The sequence below is a fragment of the Ambystoma mexicanum genome, chromosome 4p (assembly GCF_040938575.1).
Source record: "Ambystoma mexicanum isolate Mex_15411 chromosome 4p, UKY_AmexF1_1, whole genome shotgun sequence".
Lineage (NCBI taxonomy): Eukaryota > Metazoa > Chordata > Amphibia > Caudata > Ambystomatidae > Ambystoma > Ambystoma mexicanum.
In genome coordinates, this window is record NC_090927.1 from 968,771,508 (window position 1) to 968,797,620 (window position 26,113).

The following is a 26,113-nucleotide window of genomic DNA, read 5'->3' on the forward strand; positions in this document are numbered from 1 at the left end:
GTCCCAGGCTTGGGGGCTCGCGAGAGGACCAATCAGAACGCAGGGGGGCTCATCACTGACGCCACTAACATTAGCCAATCACCAGGGGTCCCCTTGTAGCGATTTTCAAGTATCTAATAGTAGGGACAGCCCAAGTATACCACCTGACTCATCCTTAACCACTAATATCCTTCTCCATTTGTATCCTATACTAACCCTACCACTCGGGGAACCAATCCGGAGTGGCAGTAGGTCTTTTGCTAACTTTCCCAGGTGACGCAGGTAGCGCGTCATACTGCTGTAAAAAGGGCCTGCGAGCCCCACTAAGGGTGAGAGTCTGGACGGACGCGTACGATCCAAGACCCATCCCTGCCGTTGTTATAATAAACAGCAGAACCACCTTGCTCCTTGTGTGTGTGTCTCATACTCCTTTGGGAAACACGGGAGGAGTTGGGGCCTCCCAGCCCGGAGGTCCGCGGACAGCTCTGCCGACCCCGGGAGAATCACCCCGACAATTGCACGACCAGAGTATGTATCACTTACCACCAGCAGTAGCATTCCCATACTTTCTTGAAAGAGGCCCACTTCCATCCATATCAATCGCAAGGATTAATGACACGTCTCTATCTCCAAAGGCGTTGCTAGAGGGGTTGGGGGGTCTGAGGGGCCTATAGCCCCGGGTCTTTTGGTTGTAGCCCCGGATAGAAGCTCGGGGGTTACAACCAAAAAGGCCAGCTAGCCCCCAGTCCTGACAGTCCCAAAATTACCATAGCCCTGGATCTTTTCCAGATGTAGCAACACCCCTGTCCATCTCTTTGTAGGCAATTCACACTTTCTTCTACTCTTGGATCTTTTCATTCCAATTGAACCTCCCAAAAGATCTTTACATGGTATGCATTTCCATTTGGAGGATAAGAGTTCCACCTGTGCCGAGGCCATGGTGAGGCTTTTATTTAACCTCTCACCTATTACCACAGTTGGACCTGGATTTCTTCCAGTTCTGACTTTGTTCTGGAATAAATGGGCAGAGTTTTCACTGACTGACTCAAGGCTGCACCTCCAGCTCTGGAATAACAAGAAAGTAGACCATGACAGATTCCTCTTTCCGCACTCATCCTCCCGGTCTTTAGTGCGGCCACAATTGATTTTATATTTCCACACAGTCATATCAGATTACTAACAGAGATAAACATTTGGGGCACAAGAAGTACTGCAAGCATGTTCAGCATTCTGGTTAGAGCTCAGATGCATGTGAGTCGAGATATTGGTATTCAGTCAGAATGTAGTTTTAGTATAGTCGAAAAAAAAGATCGATTTAGAAAGACTGATTAAAAACGATAAGTCAGTCTTTCTAAATCGATCGTTTAAACCCCACTCACCCACCTCCCTAGCCCATAAACACACCCCCTCTCCACGCCTCCCCTCACTTACCTTGCTCCTTCCAACACTGCCATCCACTCTGTGCGTGGCCATCTTTGGAATGACAGATTCTCCCTGCGACACACACGCAGGGGTTGACAGGCGCGGTCTGGCGCGGGACTTCTTGGCAGTAAGGTAAGTGGTTTTTTTGGCCTGTACATGTGAGGGAGAGGTGGGTGAATGTTTGTGGTGGGAAAGGGAGGAGGTGGGTTTGCGGGTAAAAATGTTTATGTTGGTTTTCGAGAATGAGGGGAATGCGTGGTGTGGGGCAAGGGAGGGGCGTGAAACCCCCTTGGTTCCAAAAGAAAACACCAGGATGGGAGCACGTGAGGGTCGGGCCTATTAGGTCATATTTCAGCATTTTGGAGGCTACACCCTAAAACGACCAAAAGAAATCTTTTTGGTGTTCAGCCTTCAAAATGTGGAAATATGACACAGAACCGAGATATTCACACCACAGTCATGTGTGGATTAATAGGCTTCTCAGCTGCATTTCATCTCATTCCTAAGCTATAATTGCCTACATGACTTTAATGGAAAAGACTTTGTCCATTCTACGAATTAAGGCTTCGCAGTCAGATCAAGGATGAGGGATCAAGGATGAGGGATCAAGGATGAGGAATCAGAATGACGAACCAACCTGCTTCAACCTGTGGAATCCCATTATCCCTTCCCAGAGAGAGCCATCAACCTAGAGCTGACATGCCCTAATTCAGGGCTCAGCAAACCAAATGCAACTGTTCAGGGTAAAGATGCTCCAATGGGTTTATCCCCTACATCACATGGAAAAGAGAGTGCTATGGGTGTGATTAATTGGAAAAATGTAAACACATATTTCATGACCTCATATCTTCAGTCAAGGGCAACATTGTGATTCCGACAGTGACTGCCTCAGCAGCTTCGGAAACAGCTCTGGGACTCACCTTCCTCCCTTCCTGCTGTGTCTCATCTAGCACTCACTACTGAAATACTAGTGGCAGCACTGACAGCGTCAGCCTGGCATCCTGCTTCTGAAATGCCATGCATCTTGCATGCAATATGGGAGAGCAATGAGTGGACCGAGAAAAACTCTGGCCACCATTTCCGCCTACATATGATTCCTTTGATCCAGGCCTCAGTGCTGTACTGGGCTGGCAGATGGGTGTCCACAAAACGTAGTCTCTTCTCACTACTAATTTTCTGCCGCTTGCTACCTTCATCCCAATGCTTCTGTTTCTCTGAGTTGTACTTGGCAGTAAGTGATTGCATCAGGTAGGCTATCAAGCTTAGGGTTTAGGTCTGATAGCTTGCAGATGTCCATTGCAAGAGGAGGGGAGAAAGCTTTAATGAGAAGAATAACTTGGACAAAACTTGTGATCCCTCGGCAGGTCAATGATCTTTTGGAAACACTCAGTAATCATAGGGATCGAAAGTTACCACAGTAACTGTAAATGAGACTTGGGCATACTCTGAAAGATAACCAAAAATGACTGGCACAAGAGAGCGGAAAATAACCTACAACCCCAACTTCAATGTGCCCTTTGCACACCATGCATGCCTCGAGGTTTAAAGACTTCTCGGGGAACCATGAAACATTGGATGCGCAGTAGCAGTTCCACCGACTCTTACGAGGATTTGCCAAATTGTATGATAAAGCCTGACAGCGTCAAGCCACAGCAAGTAAAGCAGGCAATGTTAGTCATGATAAAGATAATGCAGACTTCATGCCAATGGAGTTCCTATTCAGGATCTTGATTGCGATGCAAAGCCACCTGCATGTTCACAGAACAAAGGGCCGGCAAATTGGAGAAACAGAGTCACATTTTTGTAGTAAAGGCTCCAGAAGAAGTAGAGGCAGAGGGTCAGCACTTTAAGCAGAAATGGTCACTGCCACTGTAGGCAATACTAGCACTGCCTGAGTACCTCAAGTCCCACTATGTTGCCCCCAGACAGTGGAATCCAGAGAGAGACTGAGTGACAAGCGTTGAATAGAGTCGATGGAACTCATAACAAACTCTGTGTCCCCCAATATCCTCTGGGCAGGAGGCCATGCAGTAGGAGTGTGTATAACCAGAATGGATGAAATAGATCACCAGGGATCAGATTGCAGACACTTTGTATTGGTGCATATGCCAGCTTGCACGGTATTAGCACTAGGGCAATGTTTTCCCTATTTCTAAAAACACTGGGACATATTAGAAACCATGAGGAATGGTTTTCTAATATGTCTCAGTGTTCTTAGAAATAGGGCATTTCAGGTTGTCTTGCTGGAGTCTTACATCTAGTGATAAAATGTGTCATGCTTTGAATCTACTCCAACAAACATTGTTCTCCCACTATCTTCTTTCCTGGTCTTTGCAATGCAGAATCTTCTTCCTTTGGCTGATCTTAGTTTTCGGGAGGAGCATGATGTTTGGGTAATTTTTTAGAGTACTGGGGACAACTGACCAGTAGTTTTGGTGTAAAATGCTTAACCGTTTGAAGGTTACCCTTTGTTAAATTAGTAGCTAGTGCACAGTTCTTTGTATCATGGGTGTACCTTTTTGTATCAGCCTTATTACCCTTCTTGCTGTGCAATTTTGCACCAATTTCAATTGATTCAGTACTTTTCCAAGCTTGTAGTGATCTGACAAGGTCTTCCTTATGGCCTGAATTTCACAAGGGGCAGGATATTCCCCAGGAGTTGAAGCTTCCTCTGGCCTGTCAATGTTATGGTGTTTACCTGTGGCAAAAGGCACCACATCCCTAAGCCCAGCGCAATACCCTTGATCTATTTAAGTGGCATCTCACAAAGACATTAGACAGCAGGTAAAATACAACTACTAAATAATATAGAATCTGACACACAAAACCTTACTGGTAAAAGGTGCAAATAGAAGGAGCACAATGTGGTCTGATTGAAGCATCTCAGCAGTGAAATACTGCACGAGGCTAAGCTCCCTGATCAGACACCCGGATGTTCCCACTGGTTTTGAAATTCTAGACTGATTGCCTTTTATTTATTTTATTTATCGGGCATTTATAATGCGCCTATACAGCAAAAGGTGTTTCTGAACTGAAACTTACAACCTACACTAAGCAGTGGAAGTGGAATAAAACTGAACTCAATGGACATCACACAAATCATTTTAAAACCAATGGTTATGATGATTCAATTAAAATTGAGCATTTAAAAGATGTATAGAACAGATGAAACAGAAAGTCAAAAATAAGGCACTTCGCACATAAGACACTTCTAATGAATGCGCAAATCGCACATGCGCTATCACACTGTCACCTGGCCTACTAAGATCGTTGTCTTTGTCTTCCCTCTGTTCCCCCTCCCTTGCCTCGTCGTGCCTTGAAACATTTATGTATAGGCGCGTTATAAATGGCATATAAATGGCATATCATAGCATAATGAAAAAAGGGGATACAATTAAAAATTAGCAATGGCAAACAAATACAAAAACAGTCAATCTTGGAAAGAGATAAGATGGAACATCATAAAAAGATACTATTTATCATTGAGGAAGTTCATAGCTGCTTTGGTGGGCAGACCCAGCTGGTAACAGCCCTTTAGTCCAAGTTTACAGGCCAGAGTTAGGCAAGGGCCTTTAACATGTGCTTAGAGTCATTACCGGCCGGTCAGCCCACCCAGTGGCCCTTAACTCCATTAGTATACAGTAGGAACAGGGTGAGTGGGATTAGTAAGACTGATCAATAGAGGAGAGAATGGCAGTCCAGGCCAGAAATGGAGCTTACAAGTATGCTGAAGAGCAAAAATGTATACTGGGGCATGGCAATAATACACCTCTTGCAACAGGAGAAAACTACATTCAGGAGGGGGCCACCACTTCCCATCTAGCAGGATCCGTTGATGGACAAACACACGCAAGAGAGGATGGCAGAAGCAACAGGTGGCTAATTATCTGCCAAGGTCAAGTAAAGTAGTGTAGTGTGGTACTTAAGGCACCCCTAGACTGTGACTGCACTGAAGGATGCCCCGGAACTGTATAGATTAGAATAAAGCGTAGAACCTGAGGCGGGGGCATTACTGTTCTGGCGATGCCCCCCAGCGATAGTTACAAGCCCAAGCAAAGCGAGGGCTTTAACGTAGCCCTGGGGCCATTGCCAGACTGGTAATGCCCCCCTCCAACGGTTCTATTGCTATTAGTGCCCTGGCACATTATACCAGGGTACTAATAAAAAAAAATCTCAAGTTGGGAAACAGGTTTGAAACCGTTTCTCAACTCGAGAAACAAAAGCAAAATAAATTGCCTCCGGGGAACAAGGAGAAGGGACTACACGTAGTCACTTCTACCTTTCCATGGCGGCCATTAAAACAAATGGAAAAAAAAGGAAACAAAACGGCCTCCATGGAACCAGGAGAAAGGACCACATCCAGTCCCTTCACCCTTTCCGAGGCGGTCGAGGGAGAAAGGAAAGGAACTTCGCAGGACTCGCCGCTCCGAACAGAGTGCTTCAAGTGAGTCTTTCCTGGCCAGGTAACAACCCGGCGAGGGCCAGTCAGATCATTTGCTACAATCTGATTGTCCCTCGCCAGGTATTAATAGGGATTAGACAATGGACTAAGGTTATTAGGAACTCTTATTTTAAGTCCCTTTCACTAGTTTTCATTTAAACCTCCATCCTGACAGGTTATCTGAGCATCATCATTTTTTCTGCTGGTTCACCAACTCTTGTAAGTATTGCTCCAAATCCTCTGTGGAGAGATGTCAGCGCTCAAAACACTACATACTGTTTCATCCACATCATCGTGACAGTGCTCCAGGAATATATGTGGACATCACTAGTCCTTCCAGATCCAGGCAGGTTACCATACCAGCCCTTTAACCACTTTTCTAGTTCTGAATGCATGCATACATATTGTCCACTGTATTTGATTCCTATGTAACCTGCACCAGATGGTACAGTATCCTTTCAATGCTCCAATCAACATTCTTCATTGCCAGGTCTGTGCACGATCCATATAGTCAAAGCTCCACTATTGTAAACACTCAGCAATGCTACAGTTCTGCTGACCTTATGACCTATTGAAATGTTTGTCTAGTTAAATCACAAGGTTCTTCTCACGACACATATACCAATCTTTATTTATGTGTCACTTACCTGCAGAAGAGTTTCTCTGTGGTGTTGCTATTTCCAAATCATAGACTTGAGTCTGCAGCTCATCAACACGTTGAAATGCATCCAGTTTCAAACTGCGCTCCTGAGAAAGCTGGCCTCTTATCTAAAATAAGTATTAAAATATCACTGGATAAGCGAGGAGCACATTATTTTTCAAATATAGGGGTTGACTTTCAAGGAAACAATAGAGGTAGCCTGTCTTAAACAGAAAGATCATGCATGCAATGTACTAATGTTTACCCATTTAATGAGCACAGATTTTCAAAGAATTTCATTATTTGACACTGATTTGATATTTGAGAAAATACGTTGTTGTTAAATATATTTTCAATAATCACCATTATTTAAAGAAAATTCTCCTTGAACTGGCCCAGCTCGTAGGCTTTATCTAGGTCCACATCCATGTAACATTCTATTGTCTCAACACACCATGAGGTAGTTTGGGGGGGCAAGATCAACTTGTAAGTCAATTTATTGTACCTTCACATCATGAAGAGTTATATACAGGTGAGGAGCCCACCACCTCCCACCACCCAGGCAGCCACACTCCAAATCTGCATACCTGCTGCTTTCTGTCAAACAATATGCAGAATACATGTGTAAATATACAGACATATTGTGCCTATCCAAGGAGAAGATCTTATTTTGATCTTTTGATGCCAGCTCCAGGTTCTGACCTTTTTTCAAAGTTGCGCCATGATGTTATGTTATCACGTTTACAATCGTTGCCTTGTAGTGCACCCAGACAAAATTTGTAAGTAATGAATTGCCTTGGGAAATGTTCTTACTTTTAGATCATCCCGCCCACAGATTCTTCACCCTTTAAAATAGATGCAGGCACAGACCGAATCACAAAGTCCTCCAACAGCCACCAGCTTGCCCTCTTCAACATGGAGAGTGCCGAGCATAATTGCAGTTTTAGTGTACCTTGTGCCTTTTCCTGCCCTCAAGACTCTTTTCCCCGTTGGCTTCCCTGTTACCCACCCTGCCGCCCCTAACCCACCCACTGCTCTGCGATTGGCCTGCTACTGTAGGCAGAAACATCCCAGCAAGGATCTAGCCCCTGCTGAAAACTCCCCACGCATATTATTTGGTTCCAAGTGCTGCGGGGTAAGTATAAATGAAATTTTATTGTGTGAGGACCATCTTGCACTGAGAGGGCCAGGCATAATTGTAGATTTGATGTGCACTTGTGCCTTTTTCCTTTTCTTGCCTTCAACACCCTTTCCCCCTTTGGCTTCCCTGTTACGCATCCTTGCCAGCCCTAGCTAATCTACCGCCCCATGTTTGGCCCGCCACTGCAGGCAGAAACAACCCAGCAAGGGTCTAGGACATGCTGAAACTCCCTGTACCTTCTTTGGCTCCTGGTGCCACAGGGTGAGTATAAATGTAATTTTATTGTGTGCAGACCATCTCGCATTGAGAGGGATGAGCATAATTGCAGTTTTGGTGTGCCCTTGCGCCTTTTGCCTTTTCCTGCTCTCAAGACCCTTTTTCATGTTGGCTTCCCTGTTACACACCCCTCCGGCCCCTAGGCCACCCACTGCCCGTGATTGGCCTTACCTTATACGACACCTTCCCTGGGCAGTCCCCTACCCGTGCAGGCCCTTCGGCTAAGGGCTCCTAGGCAAAGGGCAACTCAAGAGACCAGCTCCAGCCTGTATTTGCCTGTGAAGCCAGTAGCCAACAGTCAACCGGTATCACTACATAATATGCCCAACAAAAAGATCGCCGTAGATATGGCCATTTGGTTAGCCATAGGCAATAGTTTTGTTGGGGATATTATGATGGAGTAGGGTTTGCAGGGGTGCCCCCGCACATTGAAAAATGATGCAGGATATCCCCTGCAGGATCCATGTGTGAATTACGCAGCAAAAATATGGCAATCTTTTTGCATCGTGATATTTTTGCAGTGGAATTAACACATGAAACCCAGTCAACCAGCAGCGACTGATAAGGCTAGTGTGGTCTGGGTGGGAGTACAGCAACCACTGTACTCCAAAAAGCCCTGCCACTCTTCTTACCTACATAAAATAGCATACCAAAATTAGCCAACTTGTAAATGGTATTCCTATCACTGCTGTGTACCAACCTTTAGGTGGTTTAATCTTACTTTTGTGTCCCATACTTAGGCGTTCTCCCTCTATCCAGGTGTCTTAAATCTAGGTATTTTGCATTTATTGTTGGGCCTCCAATTTAGGAGTTCATCCTCTGTCCAGATGAAGTTTAGCCATGTGTCAGACTTAGATTGAATTGTGAAGATTAACCATGCATCACAGCTAGATAGAATTGGGAAGTTTTTCCATGCGTCACTTTTAGATACAACTGTAAAGATTAACCATGCATCACACTTAGATAGAATTGTGAAGTTTAGCGAATGCGTCACATTTAGATAGAATTGTGAAGTTTAGCCATACGTCACATTTAGATAAAATTGAGAAAATTAACCGTGCGTAATACTAGATAGAATTGTGGAGATTCGTCATGTGTCACAACAGATAGGCCGGTGTAGATTAACCACATAGAAGAACCTATCGAGTAACCAAAGCACTAACCACCCCGCCGCTACTTCCTTAAACACACTGCCCAAACACTATGCACGCCCACTGTGTTAGCCAACCTACAACTTAACACACACCCGACACAAACAACACACACTTACAACAAACAAACCCGGACACACGACCTTAACCATACGGACACAACAAGCCAGTGCACGCATCCTTAAATACCTGCCAATCCACACATAAAAGACATAGATGCACCCCAACACAACTAACAGTCACATAGAAACATTCCAGGCATTGGACCTTACCCGTACTGATACAACACGCCAGTGCGCACAACCCTAAATACCAGCAATCTACATGCAAAACACACAGACACACCCCAACACAACAAAACAGCCACACAGAAAACATCCCAGTCATTGGGCCTTACCCGTACAGATACAATAAGCCAGTGCACACAACCTACCATCTGCAAGCCAACACATACAGATGCCAGTTTCTCCTGGTTCTGGACCTATCCTATCATTCTTCCCTCACTATCCAACCGTGTCCTCTTTCTTGCAGAGCCACATGAGCGCCTGGAACTGCCCTTGGGTGGTATTGGTGCGCGGTATAAATCAACATAACATACAATAACATGGCCACTGGCAGCAGAAGGGACATCCCAAGGGCATGGAGGGGGCGGGTGAGTGTGTCTGTGTGTGTGAGATGTTAGTGTGTATGTGTATGTGTGAAAGGGATGTTATGATTAAGTTGGCCTACTGAGAACCTATGCAATTCTGTCAAATCACTCTTCGTAAAAGGGATGCTTGTGGTTGCACACAAGGAAAAAAACAAAATAAAATTCACTAGGTATGGTTTCTAAAGCAACCATAAGTCTGCACCAGCATTCCTAAAACAACCATAACTCGACCATGGCCATGCACTGCATCTGATATTCTCCATATCGCAATTCTCCTGGGAAAGAAGACAATGTAATGTTTAGTAGTAGTAATTTATATAGCGCCTTTCACCATTACTATAGTCTCAACATGCTTGTGGTGGGAACTCCCACGGGGACCGGAGTCCAGAGTATGAGAAATTCTCATAGAGGTTTAGAATGCGTGTTTACATTTGGCCAATATTAGGACTTAAGTGGGCTGGCTAAGCTCCAGTAAGCAACCTAAGAGGTCAGGCACGTGCATGGGTGCTGAGGGAAGTCACAAGAGTGTGCTAGTGCAAGAGATGTGTCCAGCTAGACCGACTTTGTCATAGGTTGTTGCTGAATTCTAATTGCAGAGGTGTTGAGGCAAGTAGGGTGTAAGGAAGTGTTGGGATGCATTTTCAAATCACAGCCACTCCCAAATTATTTAGATTGCGGAAAATATATTAGTACGTGGAGAATGCGTAGAAGGTGGTGCAGGGCGGAGGGGGAACCTTATGGGTAGAAGCAATTGGTGGGAGACTGATGTATTTAGGAAGTTTATGTAGGGGAAGACTAACCATTTGCTTTGGGATAGTGTCACGTAGGATACATTGCATATGTGCAACATTTATAACATGAACAAACACTGTATTTAAGAGTAGGCCTGAATCCTTGCAGCAAGGCCCCATCTGTTGCTTGATTATCACATTACAATGTCCAGGCATGGTAGGGAACACGCACGTACACCAACATATAAATGTATCAAGTCAGACCTTTGAACAATTAGGCAGGAATGCGAGCAGCCAAATGGGAGGAGGGCTGCGGGCCATTGCGAAGGCCATACTCATGGGAGCCGGGGCAGAGGTCTTGAGCTGCCAAAACAAACATGAACTAAGATTTAGGACACTAGCGCCCCCCCCCAGAATAATGGTTGTTCTATTTGAACTATCAGATGTCCAGGAACAATACTCATAAATCCTTGATGAATTGGATGGATTAGTGGGACACCGGGCTTACCGCTTGGGAGGGTAACTTATACAGGGGGGAATCAAGAACAACAAGCTCCATGATTTGAACCAGGGACAGCAAAGGGTGATGCCAGTACTTATAAGACTGCAGCGAGGAGGCATGATGGTGGCGTCTGCGTGTCTGGGATGAGAAAAGAGTTGCTTTGTTCTTAAGGCCCAGGCTGAATTCGAAGTTATCTGCCGAGTTCATGTCGACGGCCAGGTGCATACTACGTGGCTAGTAGTGAAGACAGGGTGGTGGTTTTCATAGTTTAACCAATTACCTTTCAGTGATTCGAGGTGAAGAAGCCGTCATCCATGTGTGGAGAAGACGATATAACCAACTGGAGAAGGGTCCTGTATATCGAATGCATCATGAATGACGATTTGTACGTTTATAAGATGAGATTTACTTTGATGAAGAGAGAGAGAGAGTTCTGTGGCAGTGGACTTGAGATAAATACCCTGTCACCATTTTCCTTTTGTATACAAAATAAAGCTCTTGTTCTTCTCGAAAAGGGTGCACCTAGCCTTTTTCGCTACCAGGCTGGTTTTTTATATGTCTGGTTGTTGTGGAGTTACCCTACAGAAGCGAAGACGTAAGTGTCCAGGTAGACTGAATTTGTCGAAGTCATAGCTGCATTCTAATGTGTGTGGATGGATAGCCGTGACTGCGGCAGGTGTCCACAAAAGTGGTGTGGTATACGTACCTAAAGCTCAGATGGAGCTCATCTTTTGGTCTCACTATGTGATATGATTATCTGTGGGGAAAAAAGGAGTTACCCTCGTAGACTCTTCTAGACATTATGGACAGGTTACCCTGAAGTCTACTAAGCGCAATATACTAGCTGTCCTAGTACATCTTCTAGGCATGACTGGCAGACTAACAGAGGAACTAGGATCATAGGATTCTTTAATCGAATAAGACAGGATACCTTTATAGTCTTACTAAGTATCTTTCCCTAACCCAAAATACAGCTTGGTCACACATTCCCTACCCCCAACAATCCATCTATGTGCAATACCTTTCCTACCCAAGAATAAAGCTAGGGTCACACAATCATACCCCCAAGAATCCATCTAGGTGTAATACATTTCCTACCCCTAAAATACAGCTAAGTGCAACACACAGATAACACCAAATAAATCTATTGGGCTATCTAGGGGGTGAAGCCGGTAATCTACACAGTGTTATAGTATCATGATGGTAATGTAGAAGTGGCAGGGTTTTAATTGGGCACAGTAATGGCTGGTTCACCGCCCCTGGCTCCGTACTTTAGTTGTAGCATGTAGGGTGCTTTGTCGGTCGTCCATGATCGAACAGGTGCCAACAAGGAGAGAGCTGTCCAGAAGGGAGCTGCCCTTTGCCACTCGCCCTTAGCTGGCTGTCCGGGTATGACTGCCCAGGGCAGACCCATGAAGTGGGTACAGGTTATCGTAAAAGCTGGGGATCAGGTAACAAGGAGAGTGTGGATATCGGCTTGGAAAGTAGATAGGTGGGGTGGCCTTTCTCCAATAAGCCCTTAGATGAAAACCATGAAACTATTTTGAAATATCTTTTGTGTACCGCACATGAATGTAAACTAATCATAATAACTGTTTTGTTTTATCCTGGACCTCGGATGAATTGTAAACAAAGCATAAGCCTTTTTCTAATTTTCTTTTTTAATATATTTTTCCTTGTTGAAGCCTGGTTCAAAGTCTGGTTACGTACATGTACTTTGTGTTGGCCTATGTGGCGTCATTAGCAGTGCATGATGTTTGTGTTCCTGCTTTGGTAGTCCGAAAAGGTGTTCTCCTTTCCTGCCACATACACCAGGAAGAACAGCTCTGAAGTGTTCAGAACGAGGTTGGCAGTTCCTCACAGCACAGAGTCAGAAAACTTGCATCACCATTTATGATCAGGCGATGCAGAACAGTGTTGGTATCCATCCTAGGATCGATAGAAGGAAGATATGATGCAGAGACAGAAGTGTGAACGCCTGATAGCCTTCAGTTCTAGGAGACTGATGGTATGAAAGAAAAGAGACTGTGTTGTTGGCTAATATGCTTGTAGGTTTTATGTCGCATGACCAATTTGTCTCATAACATGCATAATGTTTACTCCTGCAAATTGTCACTATAATTTGACCTTTCTTCTTAAATGAGAAAGATTTTATATCCATTGTGATACATAATTCCATATGTTTCCTGACCCTTCCAGTATTATGTGAAGGGGACTTGAGAGTCAGCAAGAGATAATGTGTAGTGGCTGATCAAGGTAACGTGGTGTGGAACAACTTGGCAAGTGGACTGTAGGGAATGATAATGGAAAACTACTAGCATGTGCAGCGTGATTGTTAGGAGAGATTTCTTGTTTAGGCAATGTTCCATCCATATTCTATGGACCCCTACACTTTTTGTTTGGTTTTTTAACCTGTCCTGGTTTTTTATAGGGAAGTGAAGCCTTCAGATTTACTTCTGTGGCATTTTTGCTTATTTTATCATGGGTAAACTGATCAGTCCTTCAGGCAATCAGTCCTGGAAAATTATGTTTCCCCTTTGTCTTTTGACTTTTTACTGGTGTGGGCATCTTTTTAACAGTGAACACAGCATCTTACAATGCCACAGTTCTCAGTGGGGATACATTTGTATCACACTAGTCTTTTACACTTGGGATTTTTGGTTACTTTTATATGTGCCTAACAAAAAGTTGGTGGCAGCAGATACATATTTTGCAAACAAAAAACAAAGTGAAAACACCTTGTTAGGAATGGCGCTTCTCAGTTTGCCCCATAAGGTTGCTGCCAATTTTAAATGAAAGAAAGATTGCAAAAAGATTGTTCAGGGTGTAATAAATCAATTCAAAAATGAATATTTTGTAACTGGATATGTTTAATTCACATTCCTGTTATTTTCTTTAGAGTAACGCTGTCGTAAAAATTCTGAATTGAGTTTTCATCTGCTATATAATTGGATGACAATAGGATTAACAAGTGTAGTGCCCTCCTCTCCATCTTTCTAGCAGATACATATTTACCATTTTTGAAGTATTTTTAGTGTGCACATTCGCGTTTCCCGCATCTGGCTACTAAACGTGGCCAGTGCCCTAAAATGGCCGTGCTACAAGATTTAGCGCTTGGTCTTTGGCCATATCCTTGGGCTTCTTCCTGCCTTCTTAGGTCAGGAAATCCCTAAAATGGTTATGCAATAGCCTGGAAAAGCTTCTGTTTTCGTGGGCAACTGCATGCCACCTGTGTGTGGGCCCAAGAAGTGGGTGGCACTGTCTGATCCCACTCCACATCTCTGGTGCCAGCGAGTCTGGGGGTGTGTGCATGAGTGAAACCCACAGTTGTCCCTGATTGGGCCACTGCTGGCTGTTTCAATGGTGCAGATCCTTACCATTGGTGGGCTTGGACCTGCTTCTAGCCAGGATTTGGTTAAGAAGATGACTCCTGCAGTCATTTCTTGAGATCAGCTTTGGAGCCAAGTATCCTGTGTAGAGGAGCAGCTGACTGAAGATCCGTGGACGACTCCTGAAGAGGCATGGCATCCCTTTCTGCATTTGGCCTGATGAAGCCCTGCTGGACTAGCTGATCTGAGAAGGCCCTCTGTGGTGCTTCAACCCTTGAACTGGTGGGACCAACCAGTCTCAACGTCTTCTCAAGATCCAGCCATCCAGGCCCCTCAGAATCGTCCCTGGACCATCCGGTGGACTGACCAGCTCTCTATTGGGCTACCTCGTTGCTGTTCCGCATTTCCATCCAGAAATTTGATGGTCGCCAGCTCATGCCAGAAGTCACCTTCCTGCCAAATTTCAGCTTCCCAGCATCAAGGTATCCTGTCGAGCAGGATCTGCTTCAACTGCAACTGGAGAGGCTCCTGCTGACACACATGTGCGGTGACTGTCACTGGAACCAGTCTTCCGCCATCTGGTAGAGAGTTCTGAAGAGGCCTACATCAGTGCAGCCTGCATTTAGACCTAATAAAGGGTTGCACTCAGCTCCTATACCCGACCGGAAGAATCATTGCACCTGCAATGCCTAGACATCTTCTACTTAAAAAAATAAATCTTTTTATTAAACAATTTTATAACATGAAGCATTGGCATAGCATGGATATTAAACACTCACAGCACGGATTATGGACAACTGCTTACTCCTTTCCACGCCATCCCCCTCCAGGGCCATCAGTCTGCATCCAGCCACCAGGTGAGAATTTGCAAGCAGTCATAAACAGCTATTAACCATCCCCTCCCTCATGTAAGAACCGCAGCCTCCAATCTCAATAGGGTCATGGTTATCCGGGTCCAAGTCTCATGTCCGTCACCATCCCATTGAATGACCCCTCTATCTCCCATCTCCCTCCCTGGGCATCTTCTACTTGATCCAACAGCATGAAAACCTACCTCCAGCGACTCCCAGTAGACCTCTCTAGTCACTTGGGAAAATCCGAGTCAGGGGGGTATGCTTTGCGTGGATTACACGCAGAGCATTCAGCCGCCGCCCCTATAATAAACCATAGAATAAACGTTGGTTTATTCCATTCCATTGCTTTTTGGTTGTTTCATCCAAAAGCTGTTATAAAGGATAGGAAAATAATCTTACTTACCTGTACTATTGTTGACAAGTCTGAGGGGAATCTTTTTCACCACCACAAGAACTCTTCCTATATCTGTCCCCTCTCCTAAGAAGAGGCTTTGTGGCTTTTGGGCTAGTCAACATAGGGATTGGATTTATAAAGTTAGGGTATCATTCTTGTGAATTGCTTTTAATTACTTACCTTCTTTAAGATGAATAGGTTATTGTATGCATTTCTTCAAACCTAAGGTGCCTGCATATATGTTTGATAACTGAGTGTTCTGTGATGATACTACTTGCTTGTTTCATTTTTCTAGTGTGTTTCTGGGCCTATAATAGAGCATTTATGTACTTACCTGTCTAAATTGAATTATTGTGTGCTTCACTGTGTGGACCCATTGTGGATCCCTGGCCCCACTCACTTTCTCCTGAGACTAAGCCTTGATCACTGTCCACGCTTACCTTGATTGGGTTTGGCTAACCTCTCAGAGTATCACTGTTCATCAGAACTAGGGTGGCCTTCTATAATTTGTCCAGCAGGCCAGACTGTAGAAATCCATCTTAACAGTGATTCCAGCCACTGCCCAGCATGAGCTACATAGAAGGTACTGCCCTGGTAAATTATGAACTGGTACATCTTTGTCGGCGACAGACTTTCCTGCCCATCTTCACGGACTGGACTTTGCACAGAAGGATGGCTTCTTAATTATAATATTGCAGCTTCCTTTTCCAGAATGCTGCTAGATAGTTTTGCTTGTGTCACTAGGGCAGAGACTATAAAGCCTATAAGGTGGAAGTCGGGTGGGTGGGTGGGTCAGGTTGTTGCGGGTTTGTTCTGGTACAGTAAACATGTGCTTCTCATAGTTGTCTTGCAAGTCAATAAAGCAGTCTCTGACCTTGCTGCTAACCGAGAATGATTTTGTGAGCCTGGTAACCCCTTCTCCTTCCTCTCCAATCATTACTGATGGAAAGGCGTGAACCTCCGTTTGCGCGCCATTAGTCACCAAGCACACCTTGGGACTCATTTTCTATGGCTTGGAGCAGGAAACCAAAGTTTAATGCGTGAAGCAGTTCAAGTCTTGGTTTACCACTCCAGGTCATTCTGGAAAGGTTTTGCAAGCGGAGTAAAAGACAGCATAGGCATTTTCCCCTCTTGCCTCCCTGCAAAATCTCCTCATTGTACCCCTACACGAGACTTTCATGCAGGCGTACAACAAATGAATTCCTATGGAATCTGCATTCATTTAGCACCTGTTCAAAGCAGCCGGATTCTATAGGAATCGATTGTAAATGCTGACTGTAAAGTTTTACTTCCAGGCAGCATTTACATCTTTTACAAGAAGGAAAGTAAAAGTAAAAAGTAACAATGTTTTACCTGTTTTTGCTCTTTACTTTTGCACTGTTTCGCACAAAAAGAAAATTGCATGCAGGGAACCCAACAGCACATAGTTTATTTAATTCATTAACTGTGTCCTGCGTGAAATTAGCATTTTTTATAAAATGAGACTGGCTTCATAAAAGGATACGATAGAACACAATGGGTTATAACCTCCAACATGATATCCTTTCCCCTTTCCCTATTGTGCTCCCCATTCCTAGCCCTTGCTCTATCGCTGATGCCTTTGTTGCTCCATGTTTGACCTCTGCCACACTCTGTCTCTGAATCTACCCCAGCTCCCTTGTCTGGCCCCCGCTTCCTGCTCTGCGCCTGTCCATTCCCATATTCTCACTCTATTCCTGGCAGTTTCTCTCGCTTAATCATGTAATCCTTTCCTTTCTCCTTATTGTGATCTCCAGTCTTTGCCCCCTTTTCATACTCACTTGTGAGACCACTCCTCCTCGCTCTCTGATGAGGTCTCTTCTCTCTCTCTCTTATTTTGTCACTCTTTCTTGGACTCTCTGTCTCAGTCTTTACATTTCTCCCTCTCAGCCTCTAGTATCTAAATCTATTTCTCTTAGGCCTTTGTACCCATTATTTCTCCCTTGCCCACTCCCCCTTTCCCAGCTCTGAAAACAATGTAATTCCCCATGTGCCTCTTTAAAAAAGGCATAGGCGGTGTGATTGCGTGACAGGGTCGTTCACAACATTGTCATGCATTTATTTAAGTGGAACAGCAGCGGTATGAAATGCTGCTTATCCACTTGCATTTCTATGCCCCAAACTGGGATAGAAATGTTGTTTTCTTTTTCTAACATTTCACAGTGACACTTCGAAATGCTCTTCTTGTTTCTGAAATAAAGTCACACATTACTGTCGAGCGAGTAGTCTCAAACCTAATATATGCACTTTGTTTGCATGAGACCCTTCTCAGAGGAATTTCTCAGATTCTCTTGCAGACAGGATCGACATTGAAGAATTTAGTGTGGCATAAGGGCGGGGTTTAAATAGCTGTGTGAGGTTCAAGGTGTTGGCAGGGTGCCTCTCAACAGATTTTGACAACTTCTGCGAGACGCAGTCCAAGAAGCAGAACCGCAGACAGACCTCTGCTAAAGTAACCTTTATGACAGGTGCAAGTGGAAGCACCAAGCCATTTATAATCCTACCCAGGAAGACCCCATGGCGCGAGACTGTGTGTTGGGTGTGCCCTGGCAGGCCAAACGTGGGTGCAAGAAGAGAGCAGATGAGTTACTCTTTTACATTTACTACAAGTAATTGACCTGGTGTTTCCACCCTCTGTTGCTGTGACATTCCCACTGCCAGTGACATCCGGAGAGTACCTCCAGTCGAGGCCCTGATCCGGAACAGTTTTCTAGGAGAAATGATGAACAAAGCCCTTAAGTAGTCAGGACTCATGACCTTAATCAGGAGCCTCCCACATGTGATTCCCTGGCCCATAGCCCCTTCCAGTCCACCAGTTAGTGCACCTTGTAAGGAATAGAAATGTCTACTGTTCTGTATTGCCTGTGTATGCCTCAGGGTTTCTGTGAATGCCCTTCTCTGCTCACTTCTGTTTCTCCTTTTCTCCGCTCACGAGGATAGGAAATACAACCCTCTGTTTTGTTGTGAATGTCTCCTGGTTTCCCGCGCCCTGTTTATCTTCCTTCTATCCTCACACTCTCTTGCTCCTTTTGTGTTCTTCTCAGGATCCCCCAATTATGTGTAATGTCTGCTGACCTCCTCTCTCCTGCTTCGTCTTCCATCTCTGCTCGCACTCTCTTGCTCCTTTTTCGTTCTTCTGAGGTTCCCCCAGTTGTGTGTAATGTCTGCTGGCTTCTTTTCTCCTGCTTCGTCTACCCTCCATGTCACACTCTCTTGCTCCTTTTTCACAGGATCGGGAATACAGTTCCCCAGTTGCTTGGAATGTGCCCTGAATTCCTCTGTCCCACTTAGCCTTCCTTCTATACTCACTGCCTAGCTCTCCTTCTGCCGTCTTCAGGATTGAGAACCCTTTGTGTTGTTGGCAATGTCTCCTGGATATTTATCTTTCTTCTATGCTCACACTCTCTTGGCTCCTTTTTTGTTCTTCTGAGGATCCCTCAGTTATGTGTAATGTCCGCTGGCTACATTACATCGCATGGAATTAATTTCTGTGCCATTACGGAATCGTGGCTGCAGGAACTGCATTAAAACTTGCCTTCCCCCAGATTTTAACATCTTGAGAGAAGATTGTACTAAAAGGAAGGGTGGAGGAGTAGCCCTACCGCACCACAATTTATTACAAATCAGAAAAATTGTAATTTGTCTAGCCGACTATGAACTATTAATGGCCAAGCTATAACTGAACCCAAATGAGACGATAAACATCTTTCTCATCTACAGACCATCCCAGACCATACGGACCATACCAGACTTTTTTTATTTAGCCGTAGGGACTTAATCACTGTCAGCCTTAAACCTAAATCAAAAATATTGTATATGGGTAATTTCAATCTGCGCTACAACGACGTAACAGACTCCCAATCTACATTAGTCACTAAAACACGCTGTGATCTGGGTTTTACGCAACATGCTAGGACACCCACCCATGTCAAGGGAAGAATCCTGGATTGGGATCTTACCCAAAACCTTTCAATTTCCAATCTGAGGTGCAACCCCTGCCCTTCGTCTGATCATTATATACTGGACTGGGATATGTCTCTTCCAAGCCTTAAGAGAACTGAACCCCGTAAGAGTTGGGTGACATGCAGGATTTTGCGCAAATTGACTTCGGATAGTATGGCCCCTTTTATAGCCACCACTATCAATAATCTAGACTCTCTGAACTCTGTCGAAGAGCTGGCCAAGGCCTATGGCGATACTCTTGAATGACAGAAGTATCGGAGAGGTGGGCACCACAAGTTATTTTCTTCTCTTTCTTTCTTTGTTTAAATTATATATATAAAATTCACCTTCAGTGTCAGGTAAAATTGGAGCTGCCAGTTTAAATCTAGTCCTATAGCACAAGGACCTTAATAAACCGCAAATGAAGAAACAAGGCAACTCTGCCTTATTAAAACTGGCGCATCTCAGTTGGCCCTTCTTAGGGCTGCAAATTTTCGAAAAATTCGATTCCTTCTTCGATATCTTATTTCAATCAAATACGAAAAGTCAAATATATCTATGTACTTTTAGACAGGAATGTTTATTCACATTCTCATGTATTGATTCACATTGCACTGTGTTGGGCGATCAAATTTTGCCTTCAATATACATTCTGCCAATGCATTTCGGTTTGAACATTCGTCAGGGCTGTATAAAGGCACTTGATTACATCATCAAGCTAGTCATAATTATGTATTCATTAATTTAAATACACTTTACGGTTTAAATACAATATATTAACAAATTCACACATACCATTTGGATTGTCCCACATATATGCAATAGTTCCGCCAGATGAAAAATAAACAACCAACAAAAGCCATTTAGTTTCAGCATTATAAGTTTTGTATGCATTGATTTTTAGGACAGAAACCAGTCCTACCTGATCGCTTTAAAGGCGTTTTCTCTCTAGTTTCGCAGCTGTGTGTGTTTAAATGCGTAGCGAGGCGCATATGTCCATCGTCTCTCTGTTGAAGAGATAGGCGGTTTAGACAGCCATTCTAATGTTGTTATATCTAATGTAGAGCGCGGCGAGTGTTCGCCGATGCTTACCTGGAGTTCCAGCGTTGTCCTGCGGTCTGTAGAGACGTGTGCGCGCAGGCGCCTGTGTGTTTCATTTAAACGTTGTCATGGAGACTGTTGCGAGGCGCCGTGGTCCAACCGGGTTGCCGGAGCACGTACGCCTCGCGCCCCACCCCCGGGTGATTACCCTGGGGCGGGGGTGTCTCCATGGCAACCTCTGTTCCACTATATGCAATAGGTCGAGCTGTCAATGCCTATGCGTTACTCCAAATTCGGATAGCTAGACATACTATTTGTGATTACACATGGGTTCCTACGGTACGTTACGTATATTTCATAATATATGTGCTATACTATTATTCATTTACAGGTGCAAGCAGCAGTCTTTCACCCAGAGTGATTTCTAAACAATTAAAGCATGCAATGATTATTCAAAAAGGGTATAAATGTTAATCCAAGTGTCTAGATAAATCGGTCTCATGCACCAATGCCTGGAGTACATCTAAGGTTATCCTGCATCTGTAAGTATATATGCAAAATCGGAAATTCTAGATTACAAAAAACACATATAGTTAATCTCTTCATTCATTCCTTTAGGCATTAGAGAACTCAAACGGTCAATCCAGAAGGTTTCTCGTTGAATGAGCCATCAATCATCTGGCTCCATTGAAAATACGCCTATCTAAAGACAGGCCAAACAAAAAATGCTTTCCCCCTGATATCTAACTCCTACGCGAAGCTAAATTCAGGGCGCTGAAACAATGGGAAAAACTCATTCAGCAGAAGACTAGGCTACGTTAAATGCAAAAAGATGCTACTACAACAATAGAATCTCCGGAGCAACTTCAAGCTCAGGTGAATTATTTAAGAATCTCAAGGAACTGGAAGACCCTTGCCCAGTTCCTGTGCAGGTGGTAAAGGATGCCAGATGGTGCACATCCATCCAACAGGCCATGACAAATAAAATAGAGAACATACAGAAAAACCCAGTAACCAAAATTGACTCCGATATCGAAGTTAGTGTGACCTTGCCACTGGCACGCTCCAAGACAGATCCTTTTAAATTTGAGTTCCAACCCATCTGCGAGCAATACTTGCAGAGGGTACTCAGTCACCTAAAACCAACTAACTGTGACGGGGATGTCTGTCCTGCCAAAATAGTCAAAGAAGGCAGTAAGCATTTTCCCCCAAATGTATAAACCTTTCTTTTAAAGAGAGTGTTGTCCCTATTGGTATAAAACAAAAAGCCTGAATTTCACCTCTTCTAAAGAAACCCACTCTTGCCCAGAATGTGCCGGGTAACTACTGGCCTATTATAAACGAGCCATACTTACTGAAGATTCTGGACAAAGTGGCACAGCTACAGATTGAGGAGTTCCTGTTGAAACATAAGATTCGGAGGCCTAAACAATCAGGTTTTCGACGAGGCTACAGCACTGAGTCGACTCTTCTGGACCTTAAGGTCAATATGTTAAACATATTTGACAAAGGGAACTCAGCTTTGCTGGTGCTACTAGATCTGTCAGCAGCATTTGATATTGTGGATCATACCATCCTTGCGGACTGACTATGTAGCATGGCACATTTCTCTGCTGCAGCAGCTAACTGCGTTCAATAATTTCTACTAACCGGACTGCAAGAGTCTTCTTTCAGGACTCACTGGCAGTGGAATTCTGGGTCTCCTGCGATGTGCTGCAGGGCTCCTGTCTATCACCCACGCTATTTAATATCTTTATGCTCCCTTTGTTCCAAAAACTGGATGCAACAAAGATCATCTATGCAAAGTCTGCTGATGGTACTCAGTGCCTCATACCTATGTACGGGAGAATACAAGCCTGGATGCAGGTGAATAGACAAGCTCTAAATGACTCAAAGACAGAACTGATGGTTTTGGACATAGCTCCACACGAAAAATTGGACAAGAGTACTGCCAGTTTAACACAGCCAGATTGCCGATTAAAACTCAACTTAAGCTCAAGACTCTTGGAGTCATTCTTGACCAAAATCTGTCAATGAAGGCACATGTAAGCAGCCTAAACACCTGCTCCTCCTACTACCTTAAATTGCTAGCCCAGCTTTGCCCCTTTTTGAGTATCACCAACTGTGCCATGATTGCAGTGCCATCATAGGGGCCAAGCTTGATTATTGTGCAAGCCTTCTACTGGGGGTAACCAAAGGGGAACTCTTCCGACTTCAGGTGGTTCAAAATAATGCTGTGCACGTTGTAATGGGGATGGGGAGAGCAGATGATGTTTCCCTAGCCAGAAGGGCCCTACACTGGCTGCCAGTGAACATTTGCATTCTTTATCATGTGCATTGCATAACACATCGATGCCTTTATGGCCTGGGCCCAGAATATCTAGCCCAACATCTCCAATGGCTGCCCGCACACAGGAGGTTGCACTCTAACAACACCCCCCTTTTGGTGACGCGATATTCCAAATGCTCCTGTGTGACAAGAGGGTCATTCCCACATGCAGCCCCGAGTCTCTGGAATGAGCTTCCCCTCAATCTGCGAGCGTGTTCATCTTTTCTAGCCTTCAAGAAGGGCCTGAAGACAGCACTTTTTTGCTAACTTCTCGAACTAGAAGTCTCATAGCCATCATTTTCTGCTTCTCTTATTCGTGTTTTTGTATGTATGTCTTGTTTAGCGCTCCTATGCCCATGGGCTTCGTCTATTGCGCTATATAAATAAACTAAATAAATAAAAGTTCAGAGAACACAGTCTCGGCCCAAGATGAAATCCTTCAGCAGTAAGAACAGAGAAAAGGAGCAGGTGCTTGAGCTTTCGTTAGGCGTGTAGGCATGGACTGCTACTTATGCTGGAATGTGTCAGCCAACTAAAGCCTTTATTTCCACAATTAATCAATACCACAGTATAAAAGGATACAGATGTACCCAGGAGTAAATGTCGTTTCAGTGTAGGGAGATAGTGAGAGGCGCAGGAGAAGGAAGAGTACAGGAGCAATAGTGATTCGGCCAGGGGGGTCACCTTGCAGGAGAGCCCAGTGGACCACAATAAAAGCCGCCAGGTTCAGACTCAAAGCTAGAGCAGAAGACCTGCTGAAAACCTGGGCTCAGAGACTGTCAGGGGATGAGCTGAGAGTTCTTGACGAGGCGGTAAGGCGAGTCAGGATTGATATATCCTCCACAAATTGGAGAAGTGAGCCAAGTGCACAATATCCCAACATTTGTAGGATCCAGTAGTGTGCTATATTACTAGGATTGTCCTGGGTATGAACACTCAAGAACCTTGCTTTCTAGCAGAGGGAGCCGACATTTGAACTCTGGACCACAGATCCATCGAGAGAAGGCCATTCACTATATTGTTTTGCCCATTCTAACCTTCTTTTGACCTTAGAACACCCTCATTAGTTTTGCCTACTCTGGCAGTTGTTTCTCACCCACCCTTAATAAAATGGCGAAACTGATTCCTAGTGTTTGTATGTTCTGTGGACTCCTTCGCAACATTAGCCAAACAGCGTCACCTGCCTTAAATGTTGGTGTTTATCCAGCTCCTGGCGTGTGCATAGTGCGTGTAAGTGTCCTTAGCCTTTTACACTGTTGGCTGCCACAGAACCTTCTGTGTAAGTGCTTCTGGGTCCCCCTAAATACCTCCCCCCTGTAACCAAGGAGTAGCAGTCATGAAAAGCAAACGTGCAGTCTTTTGTGTATAGATCACTTCCTCTTCCTAAATAGGAGGGCACAGTGTCCCTGAACCAGCTGATTTGTAATAAAATACAAAATGTAATATAAAACAAACAAAACATGTCTGCTCCTGTGGCAATTTTCAGTTTAAGTTCAAATACCATAAACGCACAATACAGTACAATTCGTAATTCATAGTTCATCATAGCATTACACAGCAAGATAAAATACTCTAAAAGCCAAAGCAACTACATTACATAATCGTGCTTCATGGTCACTAGTAACACATGCCTTTGGTAGCTGGAAGCAAGGAGCGTTAAAATCATATAGGTATCAATCTACTATGTTAATACAAAAATGAATATAAATACACTATCACAAAAGGTACTACACAATTCGATAAAGTGCCAGTGCTAATGCAGTAGTCAGATACACATAAATCACAAATCTTCTATATTTATGAAAGTGAACATTTGTGGGTGGCTGGGTTTGTGGCAAAGCGTTGTTCCTTATATAATTCCACACCTTTTCACCAATTTGCACCAAATTTTGCATAGTTACCAATTAAGACTCTCCGGACAATACTGTGTACATGACATTTGGACACCCCACCCCTTTCCCTGGATTTCAGCAAAGGTAAAAATGTGTTTGTGGCTTTGCAGCTTGCCAAGAGTTGTTCCTTATACAATTCCACATCGTTTCACACATTTAGCATAGTTAACTGTTAGGACCCTCCGGACATTACTGCCTACATAACATTTGGACACCCCACCCCTTTCCCCAGATTTCAGCAAAACTGTTTGTTTGTGGGTTTGTGGCTTGGCGAAGCGTTGTTCCATATACAATTCCACACTGTTTCACCAAACTGTGCCACATTTTGCAAAGTTACCTGTTAGGACCCTCCAGACATTACTGGCTACAAGAAATGTGGACACCCCACTGATTTCCTCAGATTTCAGCACAAGTCAAAATTTGTTTGTGGGTTTGTGGCTTGGCGAAGAGTTGTTCTTTATACAAATTGACATTGTTTCACCAATTTGCACCAAATGCTGCATAGTTGCTTGTTAGGACCCTCCGGACATTACTGACCACATGACATTTGGACACCCCAGCCGTTCCACCGGATTCCAGCAAAACTCTAAGGGGCCGATTCATGGAACAAATGTGTGCCGAAAATCGTGGCGCAAGCTGGCGCAAGCGTGAAAAAGCAAGCGCAAGCGTGCGATTCATGGAAAGCTCTGCGCGTGTTTCCCCCAGGAAGTGTGCCTAATCTGTGCGTGGCACACAAGAGCGCACACGTCATTGCAACATCCGGAATGCCGTGTGTGAGGCGCACAGCGAAAAAGCACAACGTCAGCGCACACACCAAAAAGGGGGCGGAACACGGGGGGTGTAACGCTCGGAATGGGGAACAACACGTGAAAATAAAGGCGTAACTGGGGATGTACTGCTGGGAAGTACACGGAACGTCCACACGCCCGCAAACCACATGTTTTCATGGAATCGAATAGGGGAAACCTGCGCACGGCCAAAGACACGCACAGGCCTAAACACGTCCACCACACAAAGGCAGATGGTAGCATCCCTGCGCATTGCAAAAGTGTGCGCAAACAAAAAACACGTATACACAGCTATGATGAATGTCCCATTCTGTGGCCCCCTAGGAGAAATGATGTGTCACAAAACGCACAGGCATCCCAGAAAAGCAAGAAAAAGAGATAAGCGACCCCTGTTGCCCATGTGCGTGTAAAAAACACACGCAGTACGCTATGGCAGCCAGGAGCCCAAAAAATACGTACACGATCAACACGCAGGCTAGTATGCTCATAAAAAAAAGGGTACGCGACAAACATGGACACCCGCAGTTGGAAAAATAGCGTGTGCGACTCACCGTCTTCCTTGTGTGTAGAAGAAGAATGCGGAGCCAATACCCA

The 26,113-nt window shown here is 44.4% G+C and overlaps 1 protein-coding gene across 1 annotated transcript in view; it reads right to left on the reverse strand.

Annotated features, from left to right (window-relative positions):
• Positions 1 to 26,113, reverse strand: part of LOC138453561 (coiled-coil domain-containing protein 162-like) — a 377,757-nt gene that overhangs the window by 81,200 nt on the left and 270,444 nt on the right. Inside the window, exon 12 of the mRNA XM_069606542.1 lies at positions 6,490 to 6,610. Coding sequence (XP_069462643.1) covers positions 6,490 to 6,610 — 121 coding nt within the window. The remainder of the gene's footprint in view (positions 1 to 6,489; positions 6,611 to 26,113) is intronic.